A 13073-nucleotide genomic window follows, 5' to 3' on the forward strand; every position below is an offset into this window, starting at 1 on the left:
AAACATGAAACCTCCTCGTTCTCAGCTTTCTTCTTGAACTCTCACGTTGTGAAGAGCTGCTTTTAGCGCTACTCTCGTGGGCTTTAACACTCAGAAGGACGGCGAGTCGGACGTTTTTTCCCCGTACACCGACGAAGCGAGCGGGATGAGCGCTGACACAATCAACTCGACCTGCAGTCAGTCTGGGAGTCTCAGCGGCCTGGATGGACAGAGGTCATGACATTGCTGTTAAAAGCAGAGCTCCCTTAAGTACAGTGACACCCTGGATTGTGGGCGTCTGCATCCTACGTGTTCAAATGAAATTGGAGAAAGTGTTTGTGTGCTTTGTTGTAGTGCAGGTGCAGCAGCGTCGCTGCTGGCAGCAGTGGACGGGTTTTCTTTGTGTTTGTTGTCGTGCGCCTTCCTGATGCTTGTTAGTCTGTAAACTGAATGTAAAGGACACTGTGGTACAGAAATAGAGACGGATAACGAGCCTGATGTCACGGCAGAGTACCATCCACATCAGGGACTGAATGTCAACAACACTGTGAGGCTTCATCTTCATCAGCTCTGTGATGTCAAGCAGACAAAGATTGAAGATTGATGATATCCTCTGCTTTTCATTCCAACCTGAAGAGGGTTTTCATGTTTCGCAAAGCTGATTCTCGTTACACACACACACACACACACACACACACACACACACTGCTCACAGCGTGGGCACAGTAACTGAGGAACACGTGTGACTGAGCCCGGCTTTATCTGTGCTGAGTAAGGGTTGGAACGTAGAGTAACGTGCACACTGAGCACTCGCTCTGGTTCAGCACCTCCGTCTCCGGATCGGCGTGGATCAGCCCCCGCACTACGCCGACACACCTTTGATCTGAAGCGAAACACAGCACCGTCAGTCTGCCTTCTTGAGTCGACCGCGGATGTTCTTTGTTCTTCGTTTCAGTGTGGAGATGTTCTCTGGTATTAATTTCAAACTAAATATTGTCTCTGTTCTTCAGTCCGCCTTGAGCTTTAAGTCGTCTTTGCTCTTCAAAGCTTCCCTCAAAAACTTTTCTTTTTTCTTTTGGAAGATTGAAAGAGAGTCGATAAGAAACCGACCATAAAGGACCGGACAGCTGTTTCACTCGGTTTTCCATTTGCATCTCCATCATATTGGAGCAACAACTCAATTTTGTGCTTTGACAGGAATCTTTTTCCCCTCCACTTCTAGAGTCCTGGGGGGATGTCCCACACGGAGGTCCATCCACACAAGGCTGATCTGAGTCTTTTACATTAACATGGTGTTAAAAGCATCCTGTCTCGAGTGTAATGGCCCTGCTTCCCGCTGCTCCCACCACCCATTAATGTTTGCTGTCAGGGATATTAAACCCATAGAGAGAGAAGGAGAGAGGCTGCGAGGCAGTGGAGCGAAATATAAACCAGCTAACTCCCTAATCCCCGCTGCACTGGACCACTCGCATCCCCTGAGCTCTGCTGCTGGCTTCAGATATAAAGCAGGAGCATTTCTAACAACTCAGCACGTTGGATCCATCCATCCACGTTTAATTAGTTATCACAGTCCAAACTGAGAACTTCCTATCCAGACCCTCTGTCTCCATCTGTGTCATCCAGGAGTAATCTCACATGTGCTGGATCATCCCCAAGGATCTCCTCTCATGCCTGAAAAACTCACACAGCAGGTTTCCATGAGGCCTGAACCTCCTCAGCTGGTTCCTTCTGACCCAGTAGATGAGCCTCACTATAAACAGCTGTTTGAGGTGGTTTATGCGTCTGACCAGGTTCCCTCCCCAACAACTCCTAGATGAGCTGTTTGAGCTAAATCCAAACTCAAGAACTGGGAAGTTCATGTTGTTTTCAGTATTTTTCTCACTGTCAGCAAATTCTGTGAAGACACCAGCTCCGAGCCTGTTGGTGTTTTGCCTAGGCCTTTAAAACACCTCACAAATTCACAGTTTCTGAAAATGAAGCCTGCAAAAATACTTATTTTCAGCAAATAGGAGAGAATTTTGTATTTTTTTCCAGTGACAGATTAATTAACTCCACAGTAATGAAGGAAATGTCATCCAGCACAACAGTGTGGCCCTTCGGTGTTTTAAATAGTCCTGTGGCACAGAGGCATAACACACACACACACACACACACACACACACACACACACACACAGACTTGTTAGTAGGAAATATGCAATTAGCTCTTGGGTGCTGCATTATGTAATGACACCCACATTTACTTCTAGTACAGTAGCACATTTCATGGAGGAGAGCAGCTTCTTGTTCTTCAACATTCAGAAACACGACAAGTTAGCGGCCAAAAATAAACAACCGTCTTTACCTAGAAGCGCTTCGTCACTCGATATTTAGCAGAGTAACCTTGATTCTGTTTCACAGCTTCCATGTATATCTGCTCTCCCGATCGATACGTCATTAGCACCTTGTAAGGTCGAGGTGCTGCTGGTGGATTTTAACGAATAGTTGGACCGGCCGCTGTGGAGGGAAAAATACTGCTATTCCAACTCGACGCTGTCTTCATTCTCTCTGAGCCTTCAGGCTCTTATTGTTGTTTCTGTGTCTGAATATTTATCAGCAGCATTTTTGATCTGCGGCCAAAGAAACCCTCCCAAAAAACTGCAGTACTTCTTAATAATATGTCGAGCACTGCAGACTCTTTGTGTGTAACGTTAACCACGCCTGTTATATCTGTTGGCTGTGCAGGATCTCTTGGTTTTCTTGATAATGGTTTAATTTGTCTCTTCAGTAAAATCAGTTTACGGCAGGCGTTTTTAAACCCGGAGAAGACGGTTTAATCTGTGCCGACGTGGCGTCTTTGGGAGGCGACGCGTCAGCCGGAGAAAAAGCCTCGCTGTAATCCTAACGATCTTTGGCTGCCGAGCGGCTTCTTTAATTAGCCTGCCAACCTCACAGCGCCACTGACGGTGTGGCTTATAATCTAAAGCAAACTTGGAAGGGTTTGTGCTTGGTAATAACACGCCGGTGTCAAACCTGCAAATAAAAACTGAATGTTTGTCGTTTTTCTTAACGAGTCGGAGAGTGGCTCTAAAAGTTATTTGTTCAGAGGGTCAGAGGACTCTTCACTGAAGTGCGTTAAATATAAATGTTGCTCTGCATGATGGAAAGTGAAAACAGATTCAAACACAATCTTTCAACAACAGAAGATTGTTGCGCTGGCTCCTCGGTACAGAACTGGCTGCAGGCTGTTGATACAATATTTATTTATTTGGTTATTTATTCCTCTTAACTGGTCTCCACTGGACCTTGGTATACCTGCTCAGAGGTGTGCTGGGCCAATTCAAACTCAGGCGAGTTACCTCTGAGACCCCTCAGAGTTGCGTGGTTTGGTCAGTTTTAATTTGACTGCCTTCAAAAAGTGTAACAGGTAATATAGCTGATACAATATAACATCATAATGCAAAAATAAACCTTTAAATAACAACCGTATAAGATTAAAATGAAAAAACATTAGCTGAGCACATGGATATCACATTTGGCAAGATTGGGGTAATCTTGAAGAGCCAGTGATGGTTTACCGAGGTCGAGCTTTTTCTCTTCTTGCAGCCGACTGTGAATATTTCTAAAATATAAAGAAAAAACTTCAGTAAAGTCTGAAAAGTCTTCTCTGTGGAGTTTTATGAACCTATGGAAAAAAGAAGAAGATGATTTAGTAATGAGTAAAACTGCTCTTGCATGATTTGTTTAGTATGAGTCTGTACAGAAACTGTTAAACACTGATAACTAAGCAGAAGTGATTGTGCTGATCCTGGGTATCAGAAACCAGCTGCTGTCAAAACCACAGAACACATTTACACTGCAGTCCTGTTATATCTAGCTTTTCTCTCTCTTGACATGTTTCCCATCTGACTTTATGCTTTCGACTACTGAATAAAAGCAGAAGCACCGCTCTAGGAGTGATGCAAAAAGATGCAAGCATCCATACAGCAGTCAGCTGTAGAGTGGCGAGAGACAACTCCACAAAACTTAAACAAACTAAAAACTACCAAACTGCCAGCTGCTGTGACCATCCTGCAACTTTAGCCTGTCAACATCCAACATGAGCTAAAGCTAAACGGTCACGGGGGGGGGGGGACTCCCTTTTACCAGGTTCAGGGACAACAGGGAACTATGAGATCTTAAGGATATGTTGGGTTCTGGTTATTCGACCTACATGCTGCCAGTGGAGTGAGGCCAAACTGTGTTTCATTGTTCTGGTTACAGTGACAATAAAGATCTATCTGTTCTTATCTTATTCAAGACCTTGTGTGTCAAAGGGGTTAAAAAGTCTTCTGATCCATGACTGTGCGTATCCCTGTTGGCCCGTTGGACACTGATGACGATTAGCAGCGAGCTCGGCAGTTGGATTATCCTAACTTGTGTCTCGTACTGTATGTTGGGTGCTTTAAAGTCATGGTTAAAGGAGTTTAAACCTGGAGTTTAGGTTAGCACAGTACAACTGTTCCCTTTGAATGCAGTTCTGAACTGATGCTTTTGGATGTCAGTCAGTATTTCAGTTTGTTACTGCAGCGGATGCTCCTGCAGCGACTGCCTTCGTTCCTCACACAGACGAAGTGATCAAAAGTCCTGACCCGTGTGATGTCACGTATGAGACGAAGGAGAAAAAAGGCTAACTGTCTAAAGTCAAGAGGACGCTTTGTTTACAGCCACAGATCTGCTCTCCGGGCCTCGTGTCTGTATGATTTCCTCAGCGTGTCGTCTGCCTCTCTGCTCTCAGTCGCACTGAGCTTCTCGCACATTTGTGTAGCTGTCAGTCATGTGAGTCAGCCTTCATCATCGTCATCCCCCTGTACCGTCCCCCCGGGCCGACTGCTGCGGCACGATGGGTCGAGGTCACGATGTAACCTCATCAGACAGCACAGCGAGAGGGATGAGACGGAGCGAGCAGGCGGAGGCTCGTGCGTCGCTGCTTAACCGTTCTGACCTTCCAGGAAATATTCACGATCAAAACAGTGTCACTTCCCCCCGAGTACCCAAAAATGGCGGCAGTCTGTCACCGTTTTGGGCCTGTGGCCTGAAATAGCTTGACTGACATGATGGCAGGTCTCTTGATAGTCATCGATCCCTAAACTACCAGCTGAGTCAGTTCGTGGTGGGACACGAGCGCCATCGGACGCTTGTTTTTGACCACGACACAAATGAACATTCAGACGGTGGAAATACGAGTTATAGACAACACATCCAGGTGTTTTTACCACAGGTATATAAAATGTGTGGCCACACAGTGCGCCTGTACTAACGTTTGTAAAAGAGTAGGTCGTTCTATATCAGCGGTCTCTAACCCCCGGGCCCCGGACTGGTACCGGGCCGCGAGAGTTGAGGCTCAGGTGTGAAATTTATGGTTTTCAGGGTTTTTATCGTTCACTCGGTTTCCCTGGGTCTTTTCCGTGTTGTAGTTGTGTCTTATTTTGAAAGAAATATTTACACGTTACCATAGCGACCAGACAGCATTAAGGGGCAGAGAGGAGGATGTTACTCTCAATGTTGTTGGCGCATTTTCAGGAGGACGCTGCTAATAAAGTTACACAATTACACAGTGAATTCGCATTTATTATTATATTTACAAAATACCACCGTTTCTGTCTCGGTCGTATCATTTTATTTTGTTGTATTTGTCCTGCTGGTCTAAAGAGCCTATCGAGGGGCGAGGCCCTTAAACAGCTTTAATCTGATTGGCTTTTGACGTCAAGAATAGAAAAAAAACAGTGTGAAACTGAGCTTTTGGCTCACTGTAATTTCACTGGACTCATTATCCACAATGCTACAATATGATCATCCTCCATCCGAGCATCCGTGAGACGGGAAATATTTTAAGTGACAGAAAGAAAGAAAAATCCAACTCTGATTGATTTTCTTTTTAGGATCAAACACAGCAGCTTTGTGCAGGTTTTAAACACTTGAAGACGCCATCATGGGTCTGTGTTTTTAAGGCTTAGCATCAGTTTTCGTTCGTGTGTTGTGGCGAGGCACACTTTGCCGACGACACTGTTCCAGCGATCTACAGTTAGTGCTGGAGGTTTGCGCCAAGATGTGCAGCAACCTGCCAAAAACAGGAAGAAGATGGCTTCTGGCAGCCAGACAGAAAAAAGAAATCCCAAAAATAGCTTTCACAAATGTTTTATGAGTAAAGAAACATAGAAAAGCCAATTATTTGGTCTCAAGGATGCTGAGAAACTTTAATGGTAGAATGTGAGTGTGGATTGAAAAACCCTCTCGAACGCAGCTTGAATTTTGAAACTTGTCTCTGATTGGTTAGACTCGCAGCCTCCATGTTGTTTGATTCAGCTGTCGATTCTGAGACGTTCGCCGTGAGTTAAAAGCATAAATTTATCACATCTGAACGGCAGCCAAACTCACCAAAGACGGCTCTTAAAAATTAACTAGATTGATGTAAGAAATATTTTAGATAATGCAATTATATGAACGGTGCACGGCGAGTCTGTCGGGAATAACAAGGTCAGCATGTTCTGCCAGTTCTTATACCGTGAATTAATTCCACTCCATACATTTTTATTCTCTTATTTTCTTTTCAGCCTTTGCTTCATCGTGTTTCTGCAAGCTCCCCTCTTCACCCACACTCATCATTAAAAGCTACAATATACATGTTTTTACCTTCAGGGTTGACGGGTAATTGTTGTTGATAACCAATTTCTGTGCCCACAGTAGCAGAAAATAAACCAGAGGGCAATGCGGGCTGCATTTTAATGACCGAGCAGGAAGTAAGGACCCAGAGGCAGAATCTAAATAACACCAGCGAGGAAGAACGGAGTCGGATAGGAGGACGGAGGCGATCGAGGCGTGAGAACGCTCGCACTCTATCCAGGTCCACTAAAGGTTATGGTGACATCTCCAAGTGGGAGATGTGAAGTGTGTTATGAGAACAGGTGCTGTGGCCTTTGCTATAGGTTAACCTGACATCATGTACACAAACAGACTGGTTTCCATCACTTTACAGAGCATCAGTATTGACTTCTCATTCATTGTTTGGTTGTAAGTCTTTAAGGTGGGTGGGATGCAATGAGATGTATGCCACATGAAGGGCAGAACGCCCAGCAGAACGCTGCGTTGTCACATGACGATCAGCCTCATTCGCTCTGCACATGAATCGTGCAGCTGACTGGTGTATCTGCTCAGAGCAGATGTGCACAAATAAAATGTGGGAAAAACACTTCTTTCTAAAAACGTATGTGCATGTTAGCTCTGTGGACATGCAGTTCACAAGCTGTTTATCCTCGAGGTTGTTGCTTGTGTGGAGCTTCACGAGTGTGTCTGCGTTTGTTGATCTGGAAGCCGAATGTGGAACCTGTTAGAAAACATCTGTCAGTCCGAGCCCCGAGGACAGAGGGCAAAGACGTGACACGAACGCTGTGTGGGAATACTCTTGTTTAGTGTGTGTGTGAAGTGAATGCACTCAGTAATATCCCAAACACAGATTTTTCTTCTGACTCCACCAGCTTCCTGGCTGCGTTCCACTGCCTTAATGTGAATAATATATATATAACCTGTTTCAAATGCCTCGTCTCAGGTATTTTTTTCCCAAAGTCAGGACTGGACACAGTTTGGTTTTGTTATAATCTGTCACGAGGTTTGGTCCTGCTCATTAGAGGATGTCTGTAAAATGCTAATGATGAATGAGCGATGGCTCTGTTGTATTCAGGTGTAGCTCGGAGCTATGACAGGAATCCAGCACGCACAGCCTTTGAACAGCAGGCAGGTTTGGCACCGTTCCCCATTCAGGTGAGCTAGTTTCAGGCATGCTGGGGCTTCTTGGAACGGAGCCACTGGAAATGAAATTAGCCTTACCTGATGTGACACGTGAAAAAGGTCTGAAACGGCTTCAGGCAGCAGGTGATATCAGTGAATCACCACTGCAGTCAGGTACAGGCTTTTAGAATGCTACATGCAGACATTAGCATTAGCATAGTGTGTTTGCAAGGTAACGTCTTTATTTTTGACATGATAAAAATTTGTATCTAGATCTATTTAAAATGATAATCTTCTGTGCTCTTTGTGGCATTTAATGAGATATATGATTTTTTAGCAACATATCTTTTGAATGGCTGAAAAATTAGCTAGCTGTTTACTGCTAGCTAGCTGTGGGCTATCCTCTGAAAAGTGCTTGAAAGGTGTTTGGTGGTCCCTGCCAACCAGCTTAGCCAAGAGGGCCATTACACACCAGACTTTTTCGGACTCGACCCTTCGCATCGAGTGCACAATTCTGCTAGATGATTTTGTGGCATTTAGTTTTTTGAACCAAACTTGGTTTTTCCGATGTTTCAAAGGCAAATAAACAGATCTGACCAATAAGACCACTGCATGTAGCAACAAGTGCACTGTAGCTCAAAGCGTACTGAATATACAATCTTATGGAAATAATAAAATAATAGTGTTTTACCTCAGACACACAGCTAGATGCTACTCCGGGTCAGTGGGCTCTCTGAAATGATTCCTCTGCCTCCTTGGATGTGGTTCTAATTCTGCCCACAAGAGCTCAACCTGACATCCTGAAATATGTATGAAAGCTTAAACTTCTGGATCAAACCAGGAAGTTCTCCCTCCTGATATCTTCTCCTGATGATTGGATGAACCCAATATTTCTTATTGATCTTGTTTAGAAACATCAGCACCATCTCATCATCGTTTGATATCGACTTCATTTTTTTCAATGTTTTCTGCAGAAGCTCACGATTTCTATTTTTATGATTTTTGCATCTCAAAAAAATGTGAACTTCGTGCCTTTTTTTGCAACACGCTTGGTGTGAAATGAAACACGCAACTTTTTGACAGCTGCTCTCCACTGAGGTGTGAACACCTCTACAGTCTCTACAGGAGGCAACTAGACTTGTTCAGGCTGAAGCTCCTGGGGAGGGATTCAGTGGCTGATCGCTGGTGTCGTAAGCCACCAGGTCTGGTCACTGGTAGGCATTCAGTGGACATAGATGGCTTCAGAGGACAACCCCCACGAGAGGCTGAATACCTCGGACTCTCCATGTTTTGTTTTAGAACTGAAGAAGCTGATTGGATGAGCGGTGAAACTTAAAGAAGTCCAGTTCTTCTCAGGACTAGCATGAGCTGGACTGAAGACCTACGCAGATAAACACTCGAACCTTTATCAGGATACAGCAGCAGTTTTTCTGTGGCAAACAAACTTTGATATTTGTTACGAAGCATAAATAAAAATAATAAACCAGGAATGTTCTCATTTCATTTTTCATTCAGTAGCACGATCACATTTTTCGGATAGGTCGAGACGCACTGCACATGTGTGTTCAGTCATACTTCAGACCAGATGTTTCCTCTCGTTCACTATGAAATATTACTTTTTACTTCATATAATTTCGATCATTAGATAACGACTCTGTGAGATTGTTGGTTTAAATATGCTGCTTCTAAACATGGAGCCAGAAGGCAGAACAACACCCACACGGCTCTGCAGTCAGACCATATGCTGGCGTGCGGCGCCGTGTGGGCACGCACTCAAACACATCCCTGCCTCCATCAACCTTTCACCTCTGAGACAATACAGGGTTTGCTATTTAACCATCTCGGGTGGAGCCAAGTGTAAATGTCAGAATTAAGGGTCACTCAGGGAGAATAAAGGTTTATTTTTAAATCTGTGAATCATGAGGCGATGAGTATTATGGGTGTTTTACAGTGATTTTACTTCTTCTTCATGATATCTCGTCATTATTTGAGATAAGTCCACAGTTCTGTTATATTTTGGGGGTGTTTGCATTATTAGCAGCTTCCTCTGTGTACAGCTGGTCCAGGCTGACCTGCAGGACTGAGCTCTGCTCCACTTTGTGCTATCAGCTGCAAGGCTGGCCATCATCTGTAGGATGCTGCGTGTTATTAGGATTATCACATGGTGGCAGAGGACCGGCCGAGCTCCGGGGGCTTTGATAAGTGCAAACCACTCACTCTCTCAAAAGCCTCTGTTGCTCGACATTTTGGCAGGACGAGCCGTGACAGCGGAGGAGGAAGAGGAGGAGGCTGACTTGAACTTTTCAAACGTGCACGCCGCAGTGACACGGGCGAGAACAAAGGCAGACGAGGCAGCTGTGGTGTCGGTACAGCAGCTGCTCCTCGGAGGCCACACTGGAAGATCTGGCTGATGAACCTGAAGTGTGATAAAATGCTGCGTCAGCCTCTGAGAAGCGGCGCGTGATTAAATCGGCTTTGGGCCGTCCTCGTTATTAACCCCTCGTCTCTGTGTCTCTGTGTGTCTGCAGGCAGTGGAAACAAATCTGGCCTCCAAAGACAGTCACTGGGTGTTCGTCAACGAGGTAAGTCACACTGAGACATTCAGAGCATGTGACACAAAGTTTCTCCATCAGTGAACTTCTGATGGGAGGAAGTCCATCGTTCCCGACTCCTGGTGCTGTGGAACAGTGCAGAATCAATGGGGCCCTGAGGAAATGTGAACTCGTGCTTCTGATAGATGAGGTCCAATCATTAGATATAGGTCAGTTTTCAGACTAGTTTAGATTGGAGTAAATTACATTGTTCATTGTTTTGTTTACAAGAGGCAGCTGTTACGGGTCCCAAAGATGAAGACCACGATGACAAATATGTTACCTGTAAAAGCAGGTGAAGAGCGGAGTAAGGAAGACACGATGCGTCTCTGCTTTCCTCCAGAACGTGTCTGAGTCTGATTTATTTTACACAAATAAATGCTATATAACACTAAACATGAGCTTCCAATATACTAATCAGCTGGTTCCTCATTCACATCAATTACATTTACTTATTTCACAACCTCAGTGAAATATACTCTCTGTAACTGGTTCAGTTTCTCAAATTCACACTTCTTTACATAACAGTTACATTCCTTTACCATATCAATAAACACATCACATTGTCTTCTACAGTGTCTTACTGGCTAAACAGTTATATTCAATAACAGCATCAGTAAATACATCACATTTGTTTCCTTCAGTAATTTACTGGCAAAATCACTATTTAGTGTATCATGAAACCCAGCTTATTTAATTAACTGTGAATGCCTCTGTTAGCTGCACAGAGTTGCTCAGAGTGCTTGTGTTACACTAGCTAATCTACTCAGTCACTTTAACATAACTATTAACATTCACATCTCACAGAACTGGTTTGATCGGAACATTACAACACGTTTGCACAGAGCACAGGAGCGTACTGACTCTGCTTCACGAGCGCTCTACTTAACGAGCGGCTCGCGATGCGGCCGCACGGGACACTCCTCTGGTTTCTCCCGTGTTTACATATAAATAACTCGGGCGGACCGCCTTAACTCTCTCATTAGCGTTAACGTGGGTAACCATGGTAACAATAAACAAAGTTTTCGGTGCGAGCACCATTTACCGACCTGTAAAAGCAGGTGAAGAGCGGAGTAAGGAAGACACGATGCGTCTCTGCTTTCCTCCAGAACGTGTCTGAGGAAGCAGCGGAAGGTGGGCTCCACTTACTGCACCCCGAAACCCCGGAGCAACCACCAAAGTTCCGCCCGCACTGCTTTCTAACATAAAATGAATTCCTGCTACATGGATTTTCCATCCTTTTAAAGAAACTGAAAATAAATACATATAGTAATGAAAAATGTCCCGTTACATGAGTGTTTTGCACAAAATAATATTAATGTGGTCATTCCCTCACAGGGGTGCCACACAGCCAATCAGGAATAAGATAGCTTAAAGGTCTCCAAAAGTTGAATCTGTTCATCTGGACGTAGCGTTTTGTGGGAGAAACGTTTCTCCCACAAAACGCTACGTCCAGATGAACAGATTCAACTTTTGGAGATTTACTTTCCTGGATGATTGAGAATGCATCAAGACATAGCTTAAAGGTAAAATGGCCTTAAACTAAACTAAGACGGCTTGTTTCAGACACCGCGTGGATCAAGAGACTGAAGCAGGGAATCATGCAAAGCTACTCTAGTAGAGTCCAAGAATAGAAATAAGATGCCAGCTGTCAATCAATTAGCCTTTTCAACTATTTCAAGTATCCCTTAATATTTTTTTTATTTTTATCGATTACATTTGTTTTGGTGTTTTTTCAGTTTTAGAATTTAGTTTTTAGCTTTTCAAATACTTATTTAGGCTTTTTTAGCAGCTGGTTTGAAGCTGACTATAACACACGAACACGCTCATTTAATCCCGATATTGTCAAGATTACTTACTGCCAGCAGAATAGACATGTGACCCTCCCGTCTCCAGACTGCTTACCAGAGCCGGCTACACAACAGCTGGTTAAACTGGTTAATGTTAGCTGTGAGGCCCTTAAATATCAAACTTTCCCTCTGATAACCAGTTTGAATACATTCCACATGATATGAGAGTTTATTCAGTTTGATTCCAACGACGTTAGATCCGCTTAAAACAGCCACGCCTCACCTCGGTATCACTGTCATCGGACAGAAGTGAGCTTCACTGACTCTTCCACTCATGTCCGACTCCTTTGACAAAGCCCTATCTTTCATGCTTTGTGCTGTTCTTTGCTCTTCAACAAATCTTCTCCAGTTCTGAATGGAGCTAACCTCTTTAGCTCGTTGCTTTAACCGTTTCTCCCGACACGTCTGCATCGGTTTGGATAAAATCCCAGCCCGATTTAAATGTTGCTCTGAAAACAACACGAATGAGCTTCTTTAAAGCATCATTTAGATCACAGCGCACCAAAAACTACCAAACTTGGTTTCCTCTGGAAAGGTTTTCTCGCCATGTCGGCTTTGGGTTTTGATGATGTTGCTTTCATTACGGCTGATTTTGGACCAGAACAGCGGGGAGGGGCTGCACAGAGAACAAAAAGGCAGATAAGTTAAAGAGCCCCGTCCTGTGTGCTTGTTCTGATGGAAACCATTTATATGTGGGATACAAACACAAGCTGAGTGGGTTTGGCGCCGCCTCTCTCCAGCGGCTGGCCTTTTTTCTCCCCTCTGTCGGGGGTCAGCGAGCGTGGGCAACTTTCCATGCTGGAAGTAAAATTGAAATGAGGGGGGGTGAAAAGAGAAAATGACAGCACCCTCCACCGGGATTGTGTTCAGTCACAAAATACCGACATCTCCAGAGCCGCGACTTCTCCTGA

General features: G+C 44.4%; 1 protein-coding gene across 3 annotated transcripts in view; it reads left to right on the forward strand.

Moving 5' to 3' along the window:
- grid1b (glutamate receptor, ionotropic, delta 1b) overlaps nucleotides 1–13073 on the forward strand; it is a 578026-nt gene that overhangs the window by 474219 nt on the left and 90734 nt on the right. For all 3 annotated transcript variants that reach the window (XM_019362378.2, XM_025910012.1, XM_025910013.1), the window contains exon 5: nucleotides 10250–10303. In XM_019362378.2, coding sequence (XP_019217923.1) covers nucleotides 10250–10303 — 54 coding nt within the window. The remainder of the gene's footprint in view (nucleotides 1–10249; nucleotides 10304–13073) is intronic.

The sequence above is a fragment of the Oreochromis niloticus genome, linkage group LG8, assembly GCF_001858045.2.
Source record: "Oreochromis niloticus isolate F11D_XX linkage group LG8, O_niloticus_UMD_NMBU, whole genome shotgun sequence".
Taxonomy (NCBI): Eukaryota; Metazoa; Chordata; class Actinopteri; order Cichliformes; family Cichlidae; genus Oreochromis; species Oreochromis niloticus.